The sequence below is a fragment of the Quercus suber genome, unplaced genomic scaffold, assembly GCF_002906115.3.
Source record: "Quercus suber isolate HL8 unplaced genomic scaffold, Cork oak 2.0 scaffold_630, whole genome shotgun sequence".
Lineage (NCBI taxonomy): Eukaryota > Viridiplantae > Streptophyta > Magnoliopsida > Fagales > Fagaceae > Quercus > Quercus suber.
This window is the reverse complement of record NW_027070072.1, coordinates 313,809-340,252: the sequence shown is the minus strand read 5'-3', so window position 1 is coordinate 340,252 and position 26,444 is coordinate 313,809. Positions and strand designations below refer to the sequence as shown.

Here is a 26,444-nt window from a genome sequence, read left to right as displayed (position 1 = left end):
TTTTATTATTTGTTTATTCATTGGGTTCTCTCTCATATATTCACTTCGGCTTTCTCTCACTCTCTTTTATCTCATCTTTTCTCTCTGCGTCTGAGTTCTTCTCTCTTGCCGATCTCGCTGAAGCTGCCAATCTCGCCGCTGATCTCGCCGAAGCCATAGTCGTCCTCCACAGCTCTCTCTCTCCTCCCAACACATATCTCTCTCGGCCTGGTTCTCTCTCTCCGTCTGGTTCTCTTTCTCAACTCTCATCTCTGTTCTTTCCTCAGTCATTCTCAAACACAAATGCAAACTCAAGGTCTCCCTTAACAACAAAACACAAAAACTCTCTAAAGATCACTCAAAAACAAAACCCATCTCTCTTCGGCACTCCCTCTAAACCTTCGATCTCTCTAACTCTGACCCAAACTCTCATCTTTGTCTAGCCTTCTCTGTTGCACTTTCACAGCCACGCCGATCTCACTACAGTGATCACCACGCCGCGCCGCCGAGCTTCGTGCCATCCACCCCCACGCCGCTGATCTCTCACAGTGTGAGACATTTCTTATCTTTTGTTTTCTGATGGTGGGTTTTTTTTTTTTTTTTTTTTTTTTTTTTTTTTTTTTTTTTTGCCGTGGGTTTTATTGTTGTGGCTATTGGTTGATTTTGGTGGTGGCTTTTTTTGTTGTTGCCGGTAGGTTGTGAGGTTCAGGCTTATCTAGAGGGATTGGAGGTTGGGTTTGTTTGATTTGGGATGGGTTTTGAGGTTTGTGAATGTGGTGGGTTGTGGGTTAGTTGTGGTAGTGGCATTGTAATTTGGTAGTTGTGGTGGCTATCGGTGTTGTTGGTGTGGCCGTGGTCGTTGTTGGTGGCTGTTGTTGCGGCAGTGGTGGTTGTGCCGTTGCTGTTGTTGCTGACGAGAGGAGTTAATATATTATTTTAATGTTTTGTAAATATTATTTTAATGTATAGATTGAAATATAAAACATCTGATAAATGGTATATTGTAAATTGATGTGCTAAAATAATAAAGTGGGTTTTTGGTGTGTCAAAATGGCATTTTTTACGAGAGAGCTGATGAGAATGCTCTAAGAAGCCAGAGAATGTTACCACCACCTTTAAGCCAAAAATTTGGTGAGAGAGAATCATAGATGTCTCTATCAGCAGAATGACCACAAACATGTGGACACTTTTATTTGTGTAAAGTAACAAACATGTGAACAAAAACAAAGAAATGTTTGCACAAAGTCAATGGCTAAAACCACGGCAACCAGTATACACACAAGTAAAGATAGAAAAAGTCAAGACACGTATTATAAATCGTAACTTGCATGCAATGTTTTTGGGTACCAAATTTTGAAGTCGTTGGCATTGAAACTGAATCCATAATGGAACAAAAGAGTCTACATTTCAAAAATGACGCCTGCTATTTCATTCTATAATGGAACAAATGTCAAAGTATGTTAAAATTTGAGACAATTGAAACTGAACCCCTTAGTCAAATTATGTCGATGCATCTAATTTTTATATACATCACAATACTTAAGTCAAACTAATACAAGTAATATACATTTTGGGATTTCAAAATCTAACGACAATAATCATATCATGCCCGAGTCAAATACAAGATTTATAATTTACAAGCACTTGAGCAAGGGAAAACCTACCTCTATCCTTTTTACTACAGAGTCTTTTGGCCCTATTGGCAATCCTACAAACCAAAGTGCCTGCATTTTTTTTTTTTTTTGGATAATTTGAAGTGCCTGCAATCACCTAGTTTACAACCTGTGCAATACTATACAAAATATTAAACCCAACAAAACCAAATCGAACAAGAGCTCACAATTTCAGACAGGACTTTCATGTATTAAATACACAGATTTTCAAACTTCAACACAAGGTGCAGATTCGGAGCAGGAGAGGCAGCGGCAATTCACAAGCTACTACAATCAAGTATTTCCAATAACTTAATTGCCATGCACTTCAACACCAACAGAACTGTAAGCAAAAAAATTTCAAGTAATTCAGAACATGTCTTTACTCAAATGCACTTCACGAATGAGATGATCTTGGATATCACATGGTATCCAGCATTTTGAGTAATTTAGAACATGTCTTTACTCAAATACTCACAAGCAAGGCCAATGACGAACCTTGAAAATGTTTCCAAGATCTGGGTGCAAGAATCTTACCAGGGAGGTCCCATCTCTGTCTCAGGAACTTCAACAGGACAAAAAAAAAAATTTTAATTAAGGTCTCTAATTTTACCTACAAATATAATAAACTTAATTTATTCATGAGTTGGAATGTGAACCTGTCATGCTTGGATTAGGCCCAGTTATGAAGTTAATGAAGCTGAAGCTTGGGCCTAATATAGCTTGTTTCGAAAACGAGCTCAATGCTTGAACTGTCTTGTCTGGCTCATAGTCTCATAAGCATAAAACTTTCATACAGGCCTCCAATTTACGGTTTTCTGTCATCCAAAATTTTATAAGATTTATAGAAACAAAAAGCCCTGAATAGGGTAAAATTCTGTGTGTGTGTGAACAAAAAAGGCTTAAAGGACATGTATTTCAAATTGATAAGTTATGTCATCAAAGATAAGACTACAATCAATTATATTCTAAGATCTTTTGAATTTTAAATACATAGTAATAAAAAATTGACACAAGCTATTAGTGATTGATTTTAACAAATCGAGTAGATCTAGCTTATCAAACTTTGATGAACTGAATTAAGCATGGATTGTTAGCAACAGTTTAGCTCAAGGTCTCTGAATTATAAATAGTCAACTGGTACTATTCAACTTGGCTCATTTGCATCTCTAAAGCTAATGTTTTTTTAAATTGGTAAGTTACACATACTCAGTGGGTCTAGAACCCACAACATCACCCTCCAACCAATTATTATGGGAGAACGAAGTACCAGTTGAGCTATAGCTAATTGCTCATCCCTAAAGCTAAAAAGTTAAAAGATTTTGATGGCTAAAATCACATTACCACAGATGAGTTCAGTGATTTATCTAACAAAGAGAGGGGAAAAGGATAAAAGTAAATGATTACATTTAAAAATAAAAAAATAAAAAAATTTGATGACAAGAAAATATACCCCAAAAGTGACCATTCTCTTTAGCCTGTCAATCATCTATGAAGAAAAAAGAAATTTCTAAAAGGACAAAATATAGAAATAAAATGAAAAGACGAGCCTTTCAAGTGTTGCATACAAGTGACCTAACTATAATCAAAGAAAAATATATGCATATTGACTACAAAGTTAAAAAGTCTATTAATATAATATTCGATCTACTGTTCAAACATGAAAAGGGACCACAAAGAATGCTTTGTGAGACAAGTTTGTGATAATCCAAATCAAAGAAAAGATAGGAGGAGGTCAACCGAGACAGCTTGATAATGGAGTACTAATTATAACCCGACCTTTAATAAATGTCTTCTATTAAGTAGCAAATTCTACTCAAAGAAATGGAACTTAGGTATACCACAAATATAAAAAGGAAGTGCAAAAATTTTCAACTTAAACATACAATTCAAGTTATAAGCACAATAAAGAGAAAACATGCATGAGTAAAGAATAAAATATTATGCAATAGGACATGAAGATTTCAATATAATAAAAATGTTAGTCAGAAATAAAGTGGAGAGACAAAAAGATTCATAAAGTTTGCGTAGCCAACCCCAAGTACATAGAATGGACATAATCCTCTGTAAATCTTGGCATGTATTTCCACCATAAAAGCGCAGTCTTTAATGATTGCAACATAATATTTCAAGTTACAATGTATGATGCACATACATTTACAACTATTAGAAAACTGACCAAGGGAATGCATTGATAAACTCATACATACATACATACATACATACATACATACATGCATATATATATATATATTTTAAATCATTAAGAAAATTGGTAAGTATATTGCCCAAGAAATCATACCACTCCCCAAATTTTGCATTGTGGTTTAAAGGTAATTAATTATCCCTCATGAATTGCACAGTGCACCGCTTGGACACTGGAACAAGGTTAATCAAGCAGAGAAATCACTCAATAAGTGCAGCATTAATCCGTCAATGACATATGCAAGTTCCCTCCATAGTTTTCTCCAACCAATGCCTGCAGGGTTGAGTTCCAAAAGGAAAAAAAAAAAAAAAAAAAAAATCATATCAAGAAAGATAGATTTATCATATCAAGAAAGCAGTTCAGTGTTTACCTAATAGCAAAAGAGCAACTTAGGCAGTTACAAATTTATGACTATTTTTATTCAAACCAAAATGTAGAGGACAGTATTCAACTTGTATGAATCTCTTTACAGAAGTTCAATAGATCCCTTCAGAAAAAAAATTTCTTTAAAACATACACTAAGTCCAAATATGGATAGTATTTCCAAGGTGACACAATTGTAAGATAAATCTAGGAACTATTAAGCCTGTAACAACTCAGAGAAACCACAAAACACTGATGCCGTAGTAATCTACATTGTGGAATGCACATCCTACAAACCTAGTCCACCTCTATCATACAACACTTTAGTTTTTACCACAAATTTGTACAAAAATATTACCCAGTTTTTTCTATTTATTATTTATAAATATAAGTCAAGGTCACAAATTAGCAAACAGAAAACTTACGGCATAGGAAATACTTTTGGAAGTGAGTATAATGCAGTGATCCCAGCAGCTAAAGACACAAGTGTTTTACATGTATGTAAGTAGATGCTTTCACATACTACTTTTTTCCCTACCTAAGTAAGAAACATAACACTGTAATTTAAAGAGCCTTGTTTCATTTATCATCTGTGGCTAAAAAATATAATCATTCATGCATTTAGGACTAATTCATTGCTCTCAACCATGTAATCTATATAAATCTACACCTCTGGTTTGGAGTGGGGTTGATGTGGGATGCATAAGGAAAAATTTATTTTATTGAACTTTGGAGCCAAATGGAATTTTTATTGATCAATTGTTTTTGATTATATCCTAATAGTTTATTAGGTTATTAGTATTTTATTTCCTAGAAGCAAAGTTATTTTTTTAATTCAATAATAATTATGGTTTTCTATATCATTTAGAATTAGGATTTAGTAAGTCTATATAAAGGACTATAATGTGCCCCTATTAAAGGGAGATAATTTTGATGAATAAAGTTTCTATGAAATTGTCACCATGGTCTAGTGCCAGCTCCAGCCAACTCTAGGTGCTAATTCCTGTTGGTTTTCCTTCATTTCATGTTGATGTTTAGTGGTTTTCTTTCATTTCGTGTTGATTCCTAGATCATCATCTATCTTTATTTTCACTGTTGTAAAAGTCTAGTTTGTCCTGCGTTAGTGTATTCCACAATTTCATTGCCATTCCCTTCCCATCAACTGATATGAATCCACATCAATTTCATTGCCATTCCCTTCCGATCAACTGATATGATTCCACATCATCGGCAATGTAGTTCTTAATTGTACAAAAGCAATATGATCCAAATCATAGGCAACATAGTTCTTAATTCTACAATAGCTTCCAAACACAATGTTAGAGAGTTCCATCTTGATTAAGTGTAGGCCTTGCTATACTAGTTGGACCTCTCCAAACCAAAAACTTCAACTATTAGGTGAAGAGGCCCAACCAGTATATAAAATATACAGGTCAACTAATTGACACAATTGATAAAAAAAGGTTTAAAAATGCTTTACTACGCTGTAGTCTAGGGCAGGATTCAGTGAAATCCCTACACTTCTAATATCAAGTCCCTTTTATTTATAAGTCTATTTTCAAGTCTTATTGCACCAAACAACAATAAAAACCGAAACTGTTTAGAACCAGCAATGGGGAAAAAAAAATCTGAAGGGTCAAAAAAAATATATAAATTACTCTAAAAAGCTGTTTTGTAATCATTGATGAACAGGGAAAGCCATGGAGGCATGGGAAAAAATGGTACAAATATCAGCAGAGCAAGTACCATAGAAAATCCAAATTTCTTAAGGCCTACATCTTGCAGATTTTTTGTTTTTTAGTCGGGACGTGTTCAGTTTAACTCATAGAAAGTAGATGCAATTTATACATAGGACATCCTAAGTAAAGCCACAGCAATAATCAGGAAAATTGAGGTACTAACCTGAAGGTAAGGAGAGACTATATTGTACACTTGTATGAATAATTCTGATTTCATTGCAAACCTGAAGAATTTGAGTATCAATCAATATGCATGTAAAACAGCAGTTTAAGTTGCTTGAAGAAAAAATCAGAAACAATCAATCCGGAACATAACATACAACAAAAGATCATGAAATAGCATCATTACCATAGAGATGGTAGAGAATAATAATAATAATAATAATAATAACAATAAAACATGATACAATATATGTTCTTTATAGGTAATAATAAGTTTATTAAAAAATAAATATGAAAGGGCATCTCCCCAGTTCTAGACAAACAGGGACCCTATAAATCAGATCCTATGATTTATAAGACTACTCAAATTTTGAAGATTAATAGTACAATTAGAGATTTAAAAAGTGGGGAAAAAGTATCAAATCCTCTCTTCAGGAAACCTATCACAATCTATTTGATTTTATTTGATCATCAAGCAAAGTGATCTGGAATACTCAAATTATCACCAAAGATGAGCATATATTCATCATTTCCAACAAATGTCAAATAATATTAAATCCAAGACCAACACCCATAATCAGCATTTTGTTGATCACAATTGTTTACTTTATATTGTACAACAACAACAAAGCCTTGGTCCAAAAAAATTTGGGGCCTGCTATGAATCCTCAATAGATTAGTTAGGGTTAACCACATGTATTTTTTTCCTCCATTCTATCCTATCTAAAGTCATGCTCTCTATTATCTCCTTAATTGACATGTCCTCCTTTTAGCCTTGACAGACAAATTACTGGTGCAACTTTCCAGACATTTAGAATAAGTAAAAATACAGAAGTTATCAATTTAAATGAAGATTTTTGGACAGAATTCTAGGCCAGAAGTTGGGAATATTTTCAACCCCACATGAGTTTATTTGTTTATTTTAGAATGATAAATGGTTAAGAACCAAAATTCACAAACAGGAGAGCCAAATGTCATCAGCAAATGAGTTAAGTCCACATTTATGAGAATGATTAGATTACTACAGCTCCAGGTTAAAAAATATTAGTCTGTTTCCTAACAGTTTCATTCACATTAACAACGTACATTCAAGCCTATAAGATAGAAGGGCCATCATGCATTGTGAAGTTTCTTTTTTTTGATAAGTAACAAAAATTTATTGATTCCAAATAAAACATCCTTGTACACCGGCAGTGTACACAAAATACGCTATTAGTTAAGTCTCAACTATAAGCCAGCCTGACTTAGGTCATGCCACATTTTTTTAAACCAAGAACTTAAGAATTTAAATGCAAAGACAACCCAAACCATCACAACATTAACCAAAAGATGTTATGTGGATCAAATTAGAAGACAGAAAAACCAGCGTCAGCTTTAGTGCCAAATGAAATGCTATTAAAGGAATATAAGCACGGAGAAGGATAAACTATGCATGAGAGAAAGAGATTTAGCGAGCCCCAAAGCAAACCTTCGAAGAAGACGAAAACAAACATAGATCTCTTCAATATCTAATTCTATCTTTAGTTTAATATACTGCTTCAGAAGCTCGCACAAGATGTACATAGCTTCATCCCAACCATCTTGAAATGCATTTAGTTGATGTAAAGATACAGAACTAATACGCTGCAGAATTGGAGATAAATTTCCAGTTGAGCCTGATTTGTAATACATCTCTGCAAGAATGTTTAATATCAAGCAATTGCTGACTTTGAACTTATCAACCCACTGTGGAGGAATTCCAACCCAAAGATTGTTGTCCAAGAAAAAATCCTTTGATCCAGTGTTGTTCTCAGCTGTCTTGGTACCTAATGCTTCCAGAGGGATTTCTGTAGGATCCAAGAGAACATTTGGAGAAAAGACTTGCATCCTGTGTGCAGGAAGATGCTCAAGTATGTCAACTTTCAATTCTTCAGGCAACTGTTGTAAGACCGTGGTATCTACTTGACTTAGAGAGGAAGGTATCAAATCAGTTTTCTTGAGTCCTGAAGCAGGAACAAAGGATTCTGCCTCAGAAACTGCCGGAACTTCCTTAGCTATATGCTGCGCTGCCTAGCAAAAAGTAACAGTATTGAATAACCATGAGCTAAAAATACTGATGTAAAATGCATGTAAATAGAGCAAACCTCAATCATTATTTCATTTTAGAACAACTGCAAAAGCAATATCCTTAACTAGTGTTACAGCTTATGTATGGGACAAGGAAGGTAACTGAAGTGTTGTGTTTCTCTCATTTATCTTAAAGAACTTAGGAAAAGTATTAAAATGATAAACATAAACAGAAAGAGAAATAAGAGTACAGTAGATAGTTAGATAGACAATGTTCAAAATTAGACCCAATATAAAGGTAACTATGTTCAAATTTTCTTTTTATAGCATGGTATTTATAAATAACGAATTTTATTATCTTATCTAAAGAACTACCCCATGCATTAATAAACACAAGGAGGCCTAAGAAGTAGATCAAGTCTTACATGCAAACAAAAGTGATTCAGTGAATTATGTAACAGTGCTACTAACACTAATACCCTTAACATTCAATATTTGTGTAATAAAGGAAATCTTCAGCTGAAATCTTCTAAGGTGCAATGATTTCACTCCCTCCACAAAATCCACATCGACCATTCATGGGAGCTTTTAATTACATCACATTTCAAAAACTCACAACTCAATGTCCAGCATGACTGCATCAATGACTAAAAGAAATTATATTATTATTATTATTATTATTATTATTATTATTTTTGATAAGTAATTCATTAAAAAATTGTGATCCCAATACACAGATTGTGTACAGAAAATGCACAAAAAAGATTAAAAGCATCAAAAAGCTAACTAATGTACAAAGAGACAAGAGTCCATGAAATCTAATAACCCCTCAACCAAGAACGATACAAGTGGCAAAGTCCACTCATATAGCGTCTTCAAAAATAAAAACTTCAGCTTAGCAACACTTAGTTCTCGGTCTTCAAAACAAGATATTCTTATAAGCAATCCCTTGTATCCTATCTTTCAGCTTCTTAATAAAATTGATGGACATAAATGAAACAATGCTAGTACTTTGTCACTTAAGAATCTAGTAAGCAAGTTGCTTTGAAGTTTTTTCCAACAGACAACATGCAATGCAGTATTCTTATAAGATATAATAATAATAACAATAATAACAAAAGATTTTAGGGAGAAGAAATTGATTTCCAGAAAGACAACAACAAACCCAGGAAGAAAGGGGGAAAAATGTCAAAACCTTTTTAGAGGCACTTTAAAATAGAAATATGGCCATTTAACAGACATTTTGATATTGTGCAAGATGGATTATAAATTAAAGAAAATCAAAATTAAGATAAAAATATAAGTCTTGCAGAATGCAATAAATTGAAAACTCTTTCATATAATTTTGATAATAGCCAGTCAAGGGAAAAATAAAGCATTAAAAAGAGATTTTTTTTTTTTTTTTTTTTTACATTAAAAAAAAAAAAAAAAAAATACCATGCTAGAAAGAGAAAATTCATGAAGAAAAAATACCCATTAAAAGAAAAGGAAAATCATAAATATATATGTATATATATGAAATGTTACCTTATTTTCTACTGGAATTTCATTTTGGAAGACCATGCTAGAAAGGAGAGCTGGCTGCCCCACTTTCATTGCACCTAAGCAAACAAATTCAACACATCCCTTATGAACTCAGAATTCATAGAGAAACAACTAGTGATATCCTAGTATTATAAAAAAAAAAAAAAAAAAAAAAAAAAAAAAAATAAAGCCCTCACCTTCTATTTTTTCATGTGAATAAGCACTCAAAGTATGGTTGATATTTTCAGTTTTACCTTTATTTTTAGCAATCAAATCAACCAATTTCCCACCATATATTTCATTCAACTCTGAAAAAAGTTCAGGAGGAAGGCTCTTTAAAACTCCCATATCAAGATGACATAAAGGTGGCAGTACTGAAACCTCATCCAGACGAGCTGCACCATTGGAGGTATTACTGTCCATTTGAACTGAAAGCCCAACTGAATTACCACACAGCTGACCCAAAATTTCATCTCCCTCTCCTTCACAACCTGTGAAATGGAACCAATACCAGATGCCATACAATTTTAGTTCTTCTTCAACCAAATCAAGAATACAAAAAAATAATAGTTACATGATACATGGAAGACTAGGAAACAATCTGAAGCTGTCACATCAGCAAGGGCAGACATATTTTGCCTGAAGTTTAAAATAATGTCTAAGTGGCTTGTTTTATAAATTCAGCAGTCAACACTTTCCTGTATTGAATATGATTACATAAAACCTTCCACATTAGATAATTAGTTAAGAACTTTGGTTGGAGAGGACAAGACAAATTACAAATTAGCTGCATGGGATCTGATGTCAGCAAACAATATTTAGTCAATTTCTTCTGCATTAGAAGTATTGTAAATATTTTTCATGTTTAACTTATTTCTCACTTCAAATGAAAAAAAAAAAATACTCGATGTACTTTTTTTGAAAGTTTTTTTTTTTTTTGAAAGTATACTCGATGTACTGATCATATTAAATCCCAACACTGATCAATAACATAAGGCTGCTACTTTGGTACCAAGAGTAGATATGAAAAATGCTCCATAACTATGTTAGTATACATGAAACCCGTATTCCACTAGAAAGAAGGAATGTACCAAACTCTCTCACTCCATACATGTGCATTTAGTGATGAAAACGTGCAATGTGCTTTGTTGATATCCAAAGAGATCTTAATGACTTCAATTTTTTTCTCTAATGAAAACTTTATTAGTGAACTTCACCAGTCAAATTTTACAGTCTCAGTTTGTTGGATGCCTAATCTGCCATTTAAAATCATATTCACTTATGAAATTTTTTATTAACATGGACTTAGATAAATGCATGTCCAGAATGATCTATTCTTACAGTGTCTCTTAAATTTATTTATTTCTCATGTTTACGCAAAGAAATAGAACAAAGAATGGCTAATAAAAAACCATACAACTAAGTCTCTCTACGTGAGTTAGCTTTTAAAAATAAAATGGTTAGCAAAAATATACTGAAACAAATGGGAACAGTGGTTTAATTGCTAATACCATTTCCAACTGTACAAAAATTAATTGTCAAGTAAACACAATTTAGAATTATATCACCCAATTACCTTCATTAGAACTCTCTTTGGCTACATAATTGTTCTTGCATAGTTCTTCTGTTCTGGCTGAGGCAGAGGTGAGCCATGATTTCAAAGAATTTCTTTCAAGCCCTTTGAACAATGAAGCAACAAACCAGATTCACTATCAGTCAGAATAAAGTGATGCAATCCAGGTTGAGGGTTGGGGGAGGGGGTTGTGTAAACCACATTTAGTCTATCAATAGGCACACTATACAACAGTAATGCAGATTTGGTAAGCATAATGGAAGTGGGAACTAGGTTCAAGCAATAAAACACATACCTTGCTTGGAATTCTCTGTGCTTTCAAGCCTGGAAACTTGCAAGCCAACACCCCGAATCTCCTTGACATCTATGTAAAATTAATGAACATAAAGATCTTTAAAAAAAAAAAAACATACTATGTGATAAAACTAATCTTAAAACTCAATTTACTATTATCAAGGAGGAAAGTATCAAAGTAGTCACCATGAACCCTCATGCCAAATAGTTGTTAATATATAAAGGTCATAACCAGGTTACAAATCTCAGCCAACCTAAACAAGTCCTCAAGTGACAAACATAGTGACTAATGATACAAACATTTTTGTATACTAAAAAAAAAAGGCCAAAAACTTTAATTTGAAATAAAATACAGTTACAGTGCCAGATGAAGAATCAAATGAGAAGGGGCAGAGAGAGAAGTGAAAATTTTATTAATTTAATCAACAATTAGTTTTATAATAGAGATAGCTTAATATCTTGAACATAAAAACCAATTAGACCATAATTTTTGCCATTTAATAGAGAACACAATATATACAAAGGCAACAATCCATTGGTTTTTGAACCCAAGCCTGTCAAGGTTTGGAGAATCTGAAACTCCAATGGGGCTTCCACATCAGGTTCCATTTCAGGTTCAAGTCAACCTACTTATTTTGGCCAATTATCACAATCTTGTTTCTCATCAACTCTCAAACCCATCTTTTTAAGTCAAATGAGTCAAGAAGCATCAAGGGAATCAAGACTCTGTCAACCAATGGCAGAGCAGCAGAAACCCACAGTAGAAGAGTTGGAATCAACCAATCCACCATGCAATATCAAGGATCAACTACAAATGGTGATCATGTTGAAGGGGAACCACAATTGCATTCCAACCCACAAGTGGCGTTGAATTTAGATGGCAGTAGAAGGGAGACAATTCCAATGTACAACTTACATTAGTTTCAACGATGACTCCAATTGTAAGTTCCAAGTCCCAAAAGAGGAGGAACACACTTCAGGGAAGGAGTTGCTCTCATAACTGACCCAAAAACCAGCCTTTCAGCCAACCCATTTTAACTAGTATGATGAAAGTTTTTTTTTTAATAAGTTAGTATGATGAAAGTTGTAAGAAGATACAAGATATTGATGGCACAACCATAGCATGGCTAGAGAAAGAATATCCCATTTGGAAGCCTAAGGTTAAGGCAAAGCCTAAGAATATGTTATTTGATTATTTAAGAGTCAAAGGTATTTTTTAAAATTCTACAACGGTTGGGTAGAGGCCATAATTATGGGCCATAGGTTTTCTTTTATACATAAGTAAGTCTTTTTTAGTTTATGGGGCTTGTGAGCTTTGGTTTAATTCAATTGGGATTTGGTATAGTCAAAATAGAAGACCTAGTTCTACTAGTAGAAGTTAAGAGTAGGATCTACATAAGTGTCTTATTGTACTCAAACAAGTTAGAGTCTATTAATAAAATAATTGAGTGTTCTGTGTATTAAGGCACGTTGGCCTTAGTCTTTTTTTTTCCTCCCTTTCTCTTCTTTCTTTCTTCTTTTCTTTCTCTCAGGTACTGTTCACGATCATGTTCAAAAGTACTGTTTATGTTACCATTCACTGTATACAGATTTTACAAAAGTTCCATTCTGTTTCCTTTCCTTCTTTTTTCAAGCATAAATCAAATATTTACTCCATTGAACCTTAACTTTTCTTAAAGGGTTTTCAACCCAAGATCCACAAATTCTCCTAATCCTAAACCCACCACAATCAACTCAACTATAGGGGAATTCTCTGAGTTCATTTTCAATTTTGATTCTTTTCCTTCTTTTTTCAACCATATATCAAATATGTTCTCTTTTCAACATTAACTCTTTTTCTAACGGGTTCTAAACCCATGATCCACAAATTCTCTTATGCTCCATTTGTTTTGATAGAAAACATTGTGTAATAACAGTTTTCTGTGTTTTCTAGTGTTCGTTAGCATTAGAAAAAATGAGTCAAAAGAAAACTATCTTTGGTCATTATAAAAAGTATGACTTATTTTTAGAGATTGTTTTCCCTTTTTTTTTTTTTTTTTTTTTGGGAAAACAACTCTATCTCACAGTAAGCTAAATAAGAAAAGTTAAAAGAATGTTTTTCAATTTATTTAATGTTACTATCAAACATAGGAAAATGAGATAATTTTATAGAAAACATGTTTTAGAAAATTACTCATTTTCTAAAAAATATTATTGCTGAAACAAACAGAGCGTTAATCCTAAACCCACCACAATCAACTCAACTATTGGGGAATTCTCTGAGTTCATTTTCAATTTTGATTCTTCTCCTTTTTCAAACCATAAATCAAATATGTTCTCTTTTGAACCTTAACTCTTTTTCTAAAGGGTTTTAAACCCAAGATCCACAAATTCTCCAACCCTAAACCCACCACAATTTGTTCTACGACAAATATCAAGGTAGACTCTACTCTGAGTGAGCCAATTTTCTGCTAACCCTTGAATATACATCCTATTGAAGCCTATGAAGAGACATTCCACTGAACCAGATATTTCAAAGTGGGTTAGACAGATGACCAATGGATTCAATAGATATATGGGGGTGTCATGCAAAGACTTTGAAGACTATGAGGAGAAAATTCTAAGCTTATTTGTAGCAATTGAGGCGAAATGGAAAAAGAAGGGAGCAAAAGGATATCCTCTAAGATCAGTTGACTAGGCCGCTGAAGGTAGAAGAGATCTGAAAATATAGAGTGATCTTTAAATTAAAAGGTTAAAAGTGATTTTCTAGTAATAAGGGTGGAGGTCCAAATTATTTCCAATAAAGCCAATGGTGACAAAAGGATGAGAATCAGAAATTTACTTAGATCACAGAAGGTTGACTTGGTGTGCCTTCAATGGACAAAATTGGAGCTGATATTCAAAAGTGTAGAGAGAAGCATTTGGGGTAACAACAAGTAGACTGATGCTATTTGGGTGCAAAAGGGGCTGCTAGTGGTATATTATTGCTTTGGAATAGAAGGATTGTAGAGAAACTTAGAGAGTCTACGGGAGATTTTTCTGTTTCTTAAAAATTCAGAAATGTGTGGAGGGCCAGTTTGAGTGTGCTTTTGATATTGTGTACAGGCCTAATGGTATATAGTGCAATTCTATATGAATCTGTACAATGAAGAGGTGAATTGGAGGCCAAGGTTGAACAGCCTTCCTTTCAATCACATCAGTGATAAGCAGGCTGTATTAATAAAGAGAGCTTTTGAGGAAAGGTTTTTGAGGTGGTGAAAGAAATGAATAGAGTCCATATGGATTTTCTTTGGCTTTCTTCCTAACTTGTTGGGATGTAGTAAAAAATGATAACATGAGAGTTTGAAAAGATTCTTAATGATACATACTAATGAAAAAAAAAAATTCTTAATGATACATTGATTGCACTTATTCCTAAGAAAATTGGGGCTGTGGAAATTAAAGACTTTCAACCTATTAGTATTATTGGTGGGGTCTATAAGATCATTGCCTAGGTCCTAACTAATATGTTTAGGTTGGCATTACATAATAACATCTTAGAATAACAAAAAGCATTTATTAAATGGAGACAATTTCTAGGCTCAATTTCAATTTCCAATGAATGCTTCTTATTGCCTATGTTGAGGTGATGTCGGTTTGGTGAAAAATGAAGATTTCTATTTTTGTGCTTCGAAGTGGATCAGGTCAAAATATCAACTTGGACTAATCATATCTTTTTCTTTTCTTTTTTGATAAGTAACTTGGCTTAATCATATCTAACCAGTGTATACTTCCCATATACATTGATTGCGCTCCTTTGTGCCCTTAATGAATTTTCTTTACTTGCCAAAATTAAATTAAATTTAGAGGAAGCTGACTTACCCAAGTGGAAGGACCCAAAAAGCTGCTTTGTTATCCTTTGAAGTACTTCCACATCGTCAGTAGCAACCGGAACCTTTAAAACATCAATTACTATTATAGTTTGAACTCAAATCCCCAAGCCAAAACCATTTAATGATGCAAAATTAGCTCTATATACACACATAGATATGCATATAAAATTATGTCAAGTATATTTCTACCGTTGTGGAGTGACTCAGATTTTCGCAATCTCCATGGCCCATATACTTTATAGGCTCCTCGGCATCTTTTCTTCTCTTTTTTATCTAAGATCAATGAATCACATAAATCAAGAAGTTTTCAAATTATTTGGATCCCATAAAAGACAAGAAGCTCCTCAAAATATTTAAGGCATAGTAACCTCTTATAAAATTAAAAGAAAGATAAATAAATGAAGCCCGTTCAACTTGAATCCAATAATAAATCATTCAAAGTTAGTAATGATAAAATATATTTGAATGATACATTAAACAAAAATATAACACCTTGAGGGTAAAAGTGCGCCCTTCCACTCCACATCCTTGCAAGCGTAACGAAACCTCCTTGCAGAGGTTTGAGAGGAAGTTTTGAGCCTAAATAAGCACTATGTCAATAACTATTCAAATTTTTTAAAAACAGAAATGTGATAATTAGCTTCAAAGTGCATCAAAATACCAACATCTTTCACATCCTTGAACCTCACACCCCAATTCACTTCAGCACCTACAGATTTGCTTTCCTGCAGATCACATCTCTGATAAGCAAGGCTGAATGATGGCAAATGAAACAAAAAAAGAAGTAAAGAATATTGATCCGAACAAGAATGCTAAATTCATGTTAATTGGCTCATATGGGCTGTGACACCTCTTGTCACCAAATCATAAATGAACTTTAGCATGATGAACAACCGTTGTTGCAAACAGGTGTTTAAACTATACAGCAGTCCATGTTCTTTGTCAAAGTATTAGATGAAGATAAGAGATACACAATTTTATTGGCCATTGTGATATATAACAAAAGGAACAAACGTTTTTTTTTTTTTTTTTTTTTTTATAGATTACGTAAAAATATTATTAAAAAAAGTGCCAAACCAAGTAAATTGGGATGTACTATGGAGGCACAAATCAGGAACCAAAATTACAATGATCAAGTAAAACAGAAAGGGAAGAACAAGAAAAATGAGAAAAGACCACACTCCAGTCAAAGAGAATGTGCAAGAAACCTCCTTTGACTCCACATGGGCTGTGACACCACTTGTCACCAAATCATAAATGAACTTTAGCATGATGAACAACTGTTGTTGCAAATAGGTGTTTAAACTATACAGCAGTCCATGTTCTTTGTCAAAGTATTAGATGAAGATAACAGATATACAATTTTATTGGCCATTGTGATACATAACAAAAGGGGGAAAAAAAAAATTTATAGATAACGTAAAAATATTATTAAAAAAAGTGTCAAACCAAGTACATTTGGGATGTACCATGGGGGCACAAATCAGGAACCAAAATTACAACAATCAAGTAAAACAGGAAGGGAAGAACAAGAAAAATGAGAAAAGACCACACTCCAGTCAAAGAGAAAGTGCAAGAAAAAAGACTTAAACTGCAAAGAAAGTTCACAACCCTCAAAGCTTCTAGCATTCCTTTCATGCCAAATGCACCATATCAAACAATGAGGCAGTATTTTCCAAACATCTATGTTGCGATGTCGCCCAAACTTTCCCTGCCAAGACTCAAAAAACTCAATAACTATATGAGGCATAACCTAGTGGATACCAAACAAACAGAATACCAATGACCACAACTCCCAAGCTATGGGGCAATGAAGCGAAAGGTGATCCACCGACTCCCTACATCTCTTACACATATAGCAACAATCAAGCACAAGTACACGTCTTTTACGAAGGTTGTCTGTTGTTAAGATCTTAACTATAGAAGCAAACCAAGAAAAGAAAGCTACCCTTGGAGGAACCTTCGATTGCCATAACATTCTCCAAGGAAAGGATAAAAGGGTAGGAGGGTAGAAGGAACGATAAAATCCTCTAACCCCAAAACCTCTGCTCTTTGCTGGCTTCCAACAAACCTTGTTGGGACCAAACTCCCGCATAGTCAAAGAATAGACCATACCCATAAACCGATCAAAACAAAAGGAAAAAACTTACTACACACACGTTAATACACAAACCTTTACACATGAAAAAGCAACTAAAATCGTGTCCAACTTGAAAATTGTGACTTCAAGTCACAATTTCAGTTTCTTTTTCACGTGTGTGTAAAGGTGTGTGCATTACATGTGTGTAATAAACACTACTCATAACAAAAAAGTTCAAACAAGATCAAAATCCAAGGAATATCACAAACAACTGGGAACTACGCCTCATATTGCAAAGGTCACTGTTTCAAGTCTCCCTTTCCCCCTTCCCTTGGGGTCAAAACTTATCCCCCAAAAAAAATTAGATAAGATCATATTTTCCTGATTAACAATCATATATTTAACTAATCACAGATAACAGCCAAGTACAGCACCTAACTAGTGAAAAGAAAATATAGAGAACATTCCATTCATAAAAATGCAAGAGAACCAACATGACACTCACTACAGATATTTGAAAAAGTATTTGTCTATCTTAACCATAAGCTAAAAAGAAAGACATTATTTAAACTCAAAACTATATAGTTAATCAATATTGTGTTCTTTGCCAAACCTGAATTAACCCAACCAGCCGATTATCTACTCCCCTGCTATAATTCCATAGCATCTCCCCAGTCTTCAGTCCAAAGTCTTTTTGAAGAGAGTCCTGGAGATGCCAAAAAGGTGCAAATAGTGGAATACTTGAACATCACCACAATGTAAATAATAAAATTTCAAAATAATTAGTCCAAAATATAGGAAAAACTAAACTTTAAAGCATTATCAATAAACCTCCAAAGGTTTATTGTCTAGTATGGAATTGCAAGAAATACAGCTGACTAGGATGCCCCTTAATGATAGCTCACAGACCATTCTGAGCATTACCAATTCTTAGGATAGCCAAGGGGGAAAAAATGATTTACCCATGACCCACAGACTTCTAGAAAGATAACTAAAATGAGATATGTTTATGCATAACATAACAACAAATCCCAGGACATTGTCAGCTTTCAAGTTGGCATAAGGGCTGACACGAACTCACTGTGCACCTTTCGCTTACAAAGGGAGAAGGTGTCATTTATACAAGAGCTCATTGGCCCACATAAGTGCAGACATAACACATCTAAACCAAAATGAAGACGTATAATGCAGCATTTTCATAGGGTATAAAGAATGAAAAAAAATATTCCTTAAAGGCCAAAATGAAGCAATATTATCATTTTAGGTTATACAACAGGAAAACAAATCAAGATTTTACTTCTGACATACTAGATAAACTCTAAAATCTTCTTTATTTGCTCCTAACTCTAACGACACAATTTTCCCTATTTGATATTGCCTCATTACATGGAAAGCCACATAGAGAGGTTATGAGACATTGCAGGGATCACCCCATCCGCCTTTTCCTTGGAAGGCCAAGGCCCCTTGGAGAATTTCTTTCTTTATGTGGAGGGTGGCTTGGGGGAAAATTCTCACTTATGAGAATCTCATCAAGAGAGGTTATTCAATGGTGAGTTGGTGTTGTATGTGCTGTTGTAGAGGGGAGACTGTGGATCACGTCTTGATTCATTGTAGTGTGGCTTCCAAGTTGTGGAGTTGTATATTCAAGATGTTTGGGGTTAAGTGGGTTTCACCAGAGAAGGTTCTTGATTTACAATGTGGGTAGCAATGTCGAGGACCAAATTCATACGTTTGATGTGGACTATATCGAGGGAACAAAATCGGCAAACTTTAGAAGATGTGGAGTGCACGTCATCTCAATTGCAAGCACACTTCATTAGTTCTATTTATGTGTGGCCTTTTGTATCGGGTCTTACTGATATTAACTCTATTCACTCCTTCATAGAATCAATCCATGTGTAGATATTTCTCTCATTGTAATTCTTTAGGATACTTCGTGCTTCTTGTCACTAAGTTGTCTTGTTTCAATAATATTATTTTACCTATCAAACAAAAATATTGCCTCATCACATGGTGAGTAGAAACCTTAAGAATTCAATGTCAAATCAAAATTTATGCTTTGAAAATTGTTCCTGAATTGGAAAGAAACTTTAAGAAATATACATAATATGTACCAGATGTTTATGCAGCAAATTTGGGGCATTAAAATCAATGATTAGATTTTAAAGTAGGGCTTCCTAGTTAAGAAAGTATAAATAGGGTCTCAATAAACAATCGATTCACTCTCGAATCATTGGCGTACTTGAATAGTCATTTGACTTTAAAGACTCAAATGCAAACAGATGTTTAAAATTTCTAAACCACTGTCCTGAACTTAAAGGTAACTTCAAACATTCTTCAGACCCTAATAACTTGTATTTAAATCTTTGGAAGAAAGATTAAGGGCTTTAAAAATCTTCTCTCTAAACATTAGGGTAGTTCAGTACACCTTAATTTGAGTTTATTACATATTAATACTTAATTATTTCAGCATTTCCTATTTCAACCTTTCAACCATGTTTGATTATTATACTTGTATCTCTTTAGAGTCTTGTATCTCCTTTCATTTTCGAGTTTCCTAAGCATATATTGAATATTTTTTCCCCATCCATTTTTTTAATATAAGTACTGATGTAGGGGATGATGACATGCCCAAGTATGCCACATGGCAATGGTAATGACACGGCCAAATATGCCATATGGAAATAGAGATACCATGGCTGAGTATTCCACTAGGAAAATCTTATTCCCATGCATGAAGACCTGGCCAAAACATGTGTATCATGTGGTTAATTGTTTTAGACATGTGGCTATAGTTTATTTTGATCTTATTCCCAATATACCCTTCCCTTCACTTTATTCAAATTTAAAATTTTTGAAAGTTTGAAAGGGCAATTTTGAAAACTTTTATATTTCTCTTTGAAAGACAAAACATTAAATGATGTTACCTTAAAAAGTTAAATTTCTAAACTCAACAAACAAAATGTAATGGAGGGAGTAATAAATGAATTGTACTATAGATTGAAGGAAAACCTTAAGAGTACGTTTGGTACACTGAATGTAAATTACATTAGGAATAGTAATCTTTATTACTAGGAATAGAAGATATTGTAATGGAATAATTATTACTATTCATAAGTTTGGTTGTTACACATGAAAAACTTGTAAAAGAAGATGTATAAGGAAACTTTACATTTTTGAAAATATATTAATTTTAAAACCTATTGTATACACTAAGGAATAGCTATTACATATATTTTAAAGAGGAATAACTATTCTTCAATTTAAAGAATAGTTATTCCAATGTAATAATTAATCCATGTAATAAAGATGCAACCAAATGACCGAATTGATATTACACATGAATAGCTATTCCATTACAGGAGCTATTACAGCGTACCAAACATACCCTAAGTGTACAATATGTGTGCAAAAGGTTCACCAAAATAATACATGCAAAATTCAACCATTCTAATTTGATAATCATAAAACAAAATGGAGAGGTTCACCTAATTTAACCATTTTGGCAAATGAAAAGAAAGGAAATATCAGTAGTATAAAAGACCTTGGAAATCATACGCAACTGTCCACAAGTCCAAACATTTTGCTTCTTCAACTTCTCCTCTAAAACATGCCCTATCCCTGGAAGTGCCTTGATTGGAAGTTGACTTAAATAATCATCAACCTGAAATTCTCAAACTACGTTAGGCAATCTGCACTAACCCTGAACTTCTATTTTTTTACATGATATTTGATAATAGATAGAATAACAAAGTCAACAAGAAGTCACAGCGAGCAACTAAGGGCCTCAACCTGGAAAATTGCAACAAGGAAAGATAGATAGAATGTAAAAAAACATCTAAGTCATCCTTACTTACCACCCACTTAAAAGTGTTAAAACAAAATTCAGTAACAAAAATTGTAGCGTGGACCAAGGACCAAAGGCATTAGCTCCATCAATAATTTTGTTTTTAAACCATATCCAAGTTTATGAAATAAGGTATATTACCAGGTAGAATAAAAAAATAAGTGAGAACAATTTATAAAAATATAAGTAACAAATTAGGCATAACTGAAACTTAAAGCTTATAAGGTGAAGTAAATCCAATTTCCAAAGAAACATCAACAAGCATAATTGAAATGGAAGTGTTAGGGGTAAACGATAACAACGTGCCCATTGTATATGACATAGCAGCAATATAAATCTCAACAGAGAAATTCAATGAATGAAACGGAAAAAAGGATAAACCAAGTTTTCAACCATTTACTATAATTCCATAAGAACAATAAGTTCTCATGGGATTGACAAGGACAAAATCAAATGTCCATGCATATATTGAAAGCACTTGGTGCAAGACACAAGCAAAAAAATTAATGCAGCCTTCTTGATATCATTTCCATTCTTATATTAAGCTCCTGACACGCACTTTATTCCAAATGTCCCAATATGTTATAACCACCCCCCCCCCCCCCCCCCGCCGCCCCCACCCTGCCCCCCTAATAAAAAAAAATATAAGATAAAAAACTTCACCAAGGGGAAAATTTGAAAAGAATGTCAACCACATCAGATGCAGTAGAAAGGCTGAGCTAGTTCAACTAATTGAGAAAAAGAGTTGACTAATGGAAGGTCCATAATAGGTATTTCTGTCAGTATTGGTATTGAAGACATTTGATTCAACAATTATCATCAACTCTTTCAAATTTCAATTATAGATCCTTAGTAGTCAACATGAATATTTAAACAATAGACAATGAGTTGAAGAGATGCAAAGTACCATATATATGTTATATAAAAGATGAGGTAAATTTTATAGAGATGGGCATCCATGGGCCAAAAATTTAACCGGGCATCCTTTGATGATAATTTTTTTGAAGAGAGAGAGAGAGAGAAGAAACCTCAAATATCAACTACTCCAGGCACCCAACATCAAATCTCTACATATTCTAATATACATGTTTAAAAATAAATACATGAATAAGTTAAACATAAGCCCTGGCTCATAGAAGCCTCATGCAAGCATCCACTAAGAAAATAAAGAGGGCATTGCCTTCTTGTGCTTGAGGAAATGAAAACAAGAATCTAAGATGCCTAATAATTTAACAACAGAATTAATATTTAAAGTAGTTCTTAAATAGACAACGAGAAATTTTCAATTTAAACTTAAATGGCTTCCAAATATAAGATAATCTACAAGACTCAAAGGCATGCAATCCCAATATAATGATAAGGCTTTTTATTTTTTAATAAGCAAAAAATAATTTAAAGCTGTTAAAATGCTGTGCTTTACATACTTGAAAATTATCACATTCAGACATACATACACAACTTATGAGCATGAAAATTTTCCCAAAACACACCCTTTCAGGAGGAATGTAACATTGACCATCTGGTTTTGCAGTTCTAGTGGCAAGGCGAGCCATAAGCATATTCCCAGCAATACCAACACTTGCAGTGCATCTGGTAGTCTCAAAAATCTCTTTTCTTATTTTTGAAGCTAGAAGCTGGGGATCCCCCTCTGAGCCAGTCACATCTAAAAAGGCTTCATCACAGCTTACAGCCTACATTCCACATCAGTTAAAATATTAGCAAGACAACAAGTGAAAACTGATATGCGCAAAATGAATTCATTTTTACAAGCAGACCTGCACTTTGTTGCCATGCTTATGCAATACGTTATAAAACTGATCAGCTACCTGCAAATTGTCCAACAGATTATGTGCCGCCAATAAACCCAATAAAAAAAAAGGAAGATGAAAGATAAAAAGCAATGCAATTAGAAGAAAATAGAAAGCCAATTTTCACACTCTATGAGAAATTTATTTGGACAGGAAAATAAAATGTTCAAGTGTATGGTTTACAGCTTACCTCCTCATAAGCTTCAAAGTTGTATGGAAAAATGACCAAGTGGGGACAAAGAGCCTTGGCATTTCTAACAAACATTCCAGCCTTAATTCCTATAAGAATAAAAATATAACTTATATACAGAATAGAAACCCCCAAGAAGGTGGTAAGGTTGATTGAGATAGAGAGAACTTAGCACAAACCAACCATAATCTCGAGCAGGGTAGTTTGCAGATGAAATTTCAGCAGTTCCTTTCGTGTTGTCTGAATGGCATACAGCAACAGGCTTATCTAGTAATTCAGGATGGTTCCTGATGACAACTGAGACAAAGAAGCAGTCCTGGAGAAGCAAATCAGAGTATAGAGATTACCATGTCAGCATTACATCCATTCTTACAGGCTCAAATCACATTATTCTAAAATTGGTAAACAACCATATTATATCAGTCTTTAGAAGGAAAACAATAAACACCCAAAGGCCAAAGTTACATTCAACGCCAAGAGTATAGAGATTACCATGTCAACATGCATAATGGCAGTCTTCAGAGGAGAGGCTTTAATATTAGAACTTGTGCAATTAAACCCATTAGATAAGCTGTGAAAACGTTTACGGTATCGATTTCTCCAGGTGCCTATGAAGTGCAGCCTCGAGTTCTGCAGAAATTATAATATGGTCAGAATATGACCTGAAAATGCCCCAGGGCAGATACACACACAGTCATACATAACATGATGCAACAAGATGTTCCGTCTGGTAATCATTTGAACACATCAAGTAAACAAACTTATTGAAACACATAATTATTAAATATACAGCCAATATTTCTTTTAACCAATTTGCTTTCCTATTCATTACCTTGAAATAATTTTCCACAAAATTTGGATCCCCAAGAGTTGAATGACTCTGATTAGAAGGCTCACTGACCATTGAACTTGGTGAACCTTTCATATTTTGGTTGTTTATGCAGTTGCTGCTAACAAGTGCAGCGGATTGGTAATGACTTGACTGCAGATCATTTTTTACACTGCTCTCATCTTCTGTGTCAATATTACTTGGTATTCCCATAGCCACTTCACAGGGTTTGCCAGCACTGCTAGCTGTCTCCTCAACTAATGATGCATTAGAGTTCTCATTCACAAGATCATCTGATTCTCGACTAATTTGCTTACGGTGCTCAAAGGATTCACTCACTTCAGAAAAATATGTATCACCTGATGTGCCAACTTTTAAAGACGAATCCTCAGCTTCAGGATTTACTTGACAAGGTGCATGAGTTGAGACACTGTTGGAGACTGAGCTTCTTTTCAGAGTAAAAAATGATGACAACTTTGGTTGGTTATTAGCAAGCTGATCGAGTTGGTACGGAACCCCTGGAGATAGCAAAATCAAATCCATAGCAAATTAGATAGATGAAGAAGAAGAAAAAGAAAATCTTCAGAGCATGACCACTACAGAGGAATATAGCACTGAAAAATTCTCACTCTAGCCATGTTGAGGAGACCAAGCCTCTTTTTTCCACTGCATTTAGTTTGGGTCTCTAACAAGGTATTTTGTCAAGAGAAATCCAAATTTATAAAATGCATGAACTTACAACTCAAAAGTTTATTGGCAGCAACAGACTCCAAAATCCACGCGGGTTTTACCACAGGGAGCCCACGGCTAAAGGACCTGAATTGAAGTTACAAACAACAACAATCACAACAATTTAAAAAATAAAAAATAAACAAACACACACACATTTGTAAGAGTTTGAAAAAAAAAAAGTGAAATAAACCTCAAATTCTTAATTTTACTATCAGGAAGATTACTGCAGATGATATGGGTTACACGACGTCTAGAAAAGTAATTCTCAAATCTTCCACCATGCTTTAACATGTAGCCTCGCAGTTCCTGAAATAGCTTACTATAAATAACAGTGACAAATGAAGATGTAACAATAACCCTTGATTACTAATCTATAACACTAATAATAACTCCAAAATTTATCAAATTCCACTGTTCAGTTCCTAAACCCCACCCAACACTTGAGTTCAACCTATTGAAATTAGTGTGGAACAATTTTTAAAGTCATTGTCCTGATTTTTAAATAATTTAAAAGGTTCAGAGTTCAGACCAAGAACTGGAACAAATTTAATATAAGGTGCAATTGTCCAACTTTCATATCTCTTTTTTACTATTCTTGTTTGATTTTCTCCAGCAACCAAGCACAGTTCAACAGAAAATTATTATAAAAAGCGATTGAACCTGACTGGAAGGAACCGTGAAACCATCGACAAAGATGGAAACCCCATCGAATATAGGCTTCACAGAACCCGAACCACCATGAGAAGAAGTAGAAGCTTCGGCTTCAAACTGATTCTGAAGTTTCCTATTCTTCTCCACCATATAACTACATTAAAAAAAAAAAATCGTCAACAACACCATCAAAAAATCGCAATCAAAACACAAACACGAAGTAACAAATTCAACGGTGCTTGACATGTAGAAATTCCAATTATTCTCAACCATAAAATCATAAATTTTCAAAAATTGAAGAAATGAGAGAGAAAGAAGAGAAGAACCTGCCGAAATTGGAGAACGGTGAATTGCTGAAGGAGGAGCGAGACGAAGAGCGAGAATTGGAGCCCCAAGCGACGCCTAGGGTTTTCTGACTGGTTTTTTTCTTCTTATTGGAAGGATTTGAATTTGAATTTGAAGAGGCCGAGTTACGGTTATTATTGAAGCTTCTTTTGGCCGAGTTGTCTGAGCGAGTCGATTCCATGCTCATTTTTCTTTGGAGAAATGAAAAGAGTGTCGAGCAAGCTTTTCAACGCAAATGCTTTTCTTTTTCTTTTTTCCTGTGTGCGTGAGATTTAAATGAAGCGGCAAAATGGAGCTTCTGTGAGATATTTATAGTGGAGGACCCAACCAGTCCCATATGGTTGCGGGTTACCTAATGGACCATGATTCATGGATAGTTGGTTGTGCTTGGGTCGGGTACATGGTCAAATTACAAAACCGAGTAATTTTGGGTCACAACATTTTCACAATAAATTATACATAGCAAATCGTTATTGACTGATAAAAAGTAATGTCAGTTCTAGGTTAATATTAAAACAAATAATAAGTTACTACCAAAAATTTGTTGTAAAATTATTGCATATTTAGCCATAC

At 34.0% G+C, this 26,444-nt stretch overlaps 1 protein-coding gene across 1 annotated transcript; it reads right to left on the bottom strand.

Moving 5' to 3' along the window:
* Positions 1-1,462: 1,462 nt before the first annotated feature.
* Positions 1,463-26,143, bottom strand: LOC112031133 (DNA repair protein REV1). The gene is made up of 26 exons (XM_024063814.2): positions 25,853-26,143; positions 25,536-25,680; positions 25,066-25,181; positions 24,883-24,959; positions 24,147-24,661; positions 23,807-23,944; positions 23,498-23,630; positions 23,315-23,403; positions 23,092-23,142; positions 22,807-23,007; positions 21,014-21,133; positions 18,083-18,175; positions 16,055-16,114; positions 15,882-15,968; positions 15,579-15,662; positions 15,379-15,451; positions 11,540-11,608; positions 11,248-11,349; positions 9,869-10,162; positions 9,675-9,748; positions 7,570-8,150; positions 6,103-6,163; positions 3,934-4,110; positions 2,291-2,449; positions 2,110-2,196; positions 1,463-1,974 (listed from the first exon to the last, which is right to left on the bottom strand). The coding sequence occupies exons 1-23, from the start codon at positions 26,056-26,058 to the stop codon at positions 4,057-4,059; spliced, it is 3,423 nt and encodes a 1,140-aa protein (XP_023919582.2). The 5' UTR covers positions 26,059-26,143; the 3' UTR covers positions 1,463-1,974; positions 2,110-2,196; positions 2,291-2,449; positions 3,934-4,056.
* Between the last annotated feature and the right edge of the window lie 301 nt (positions 26,144-26,444).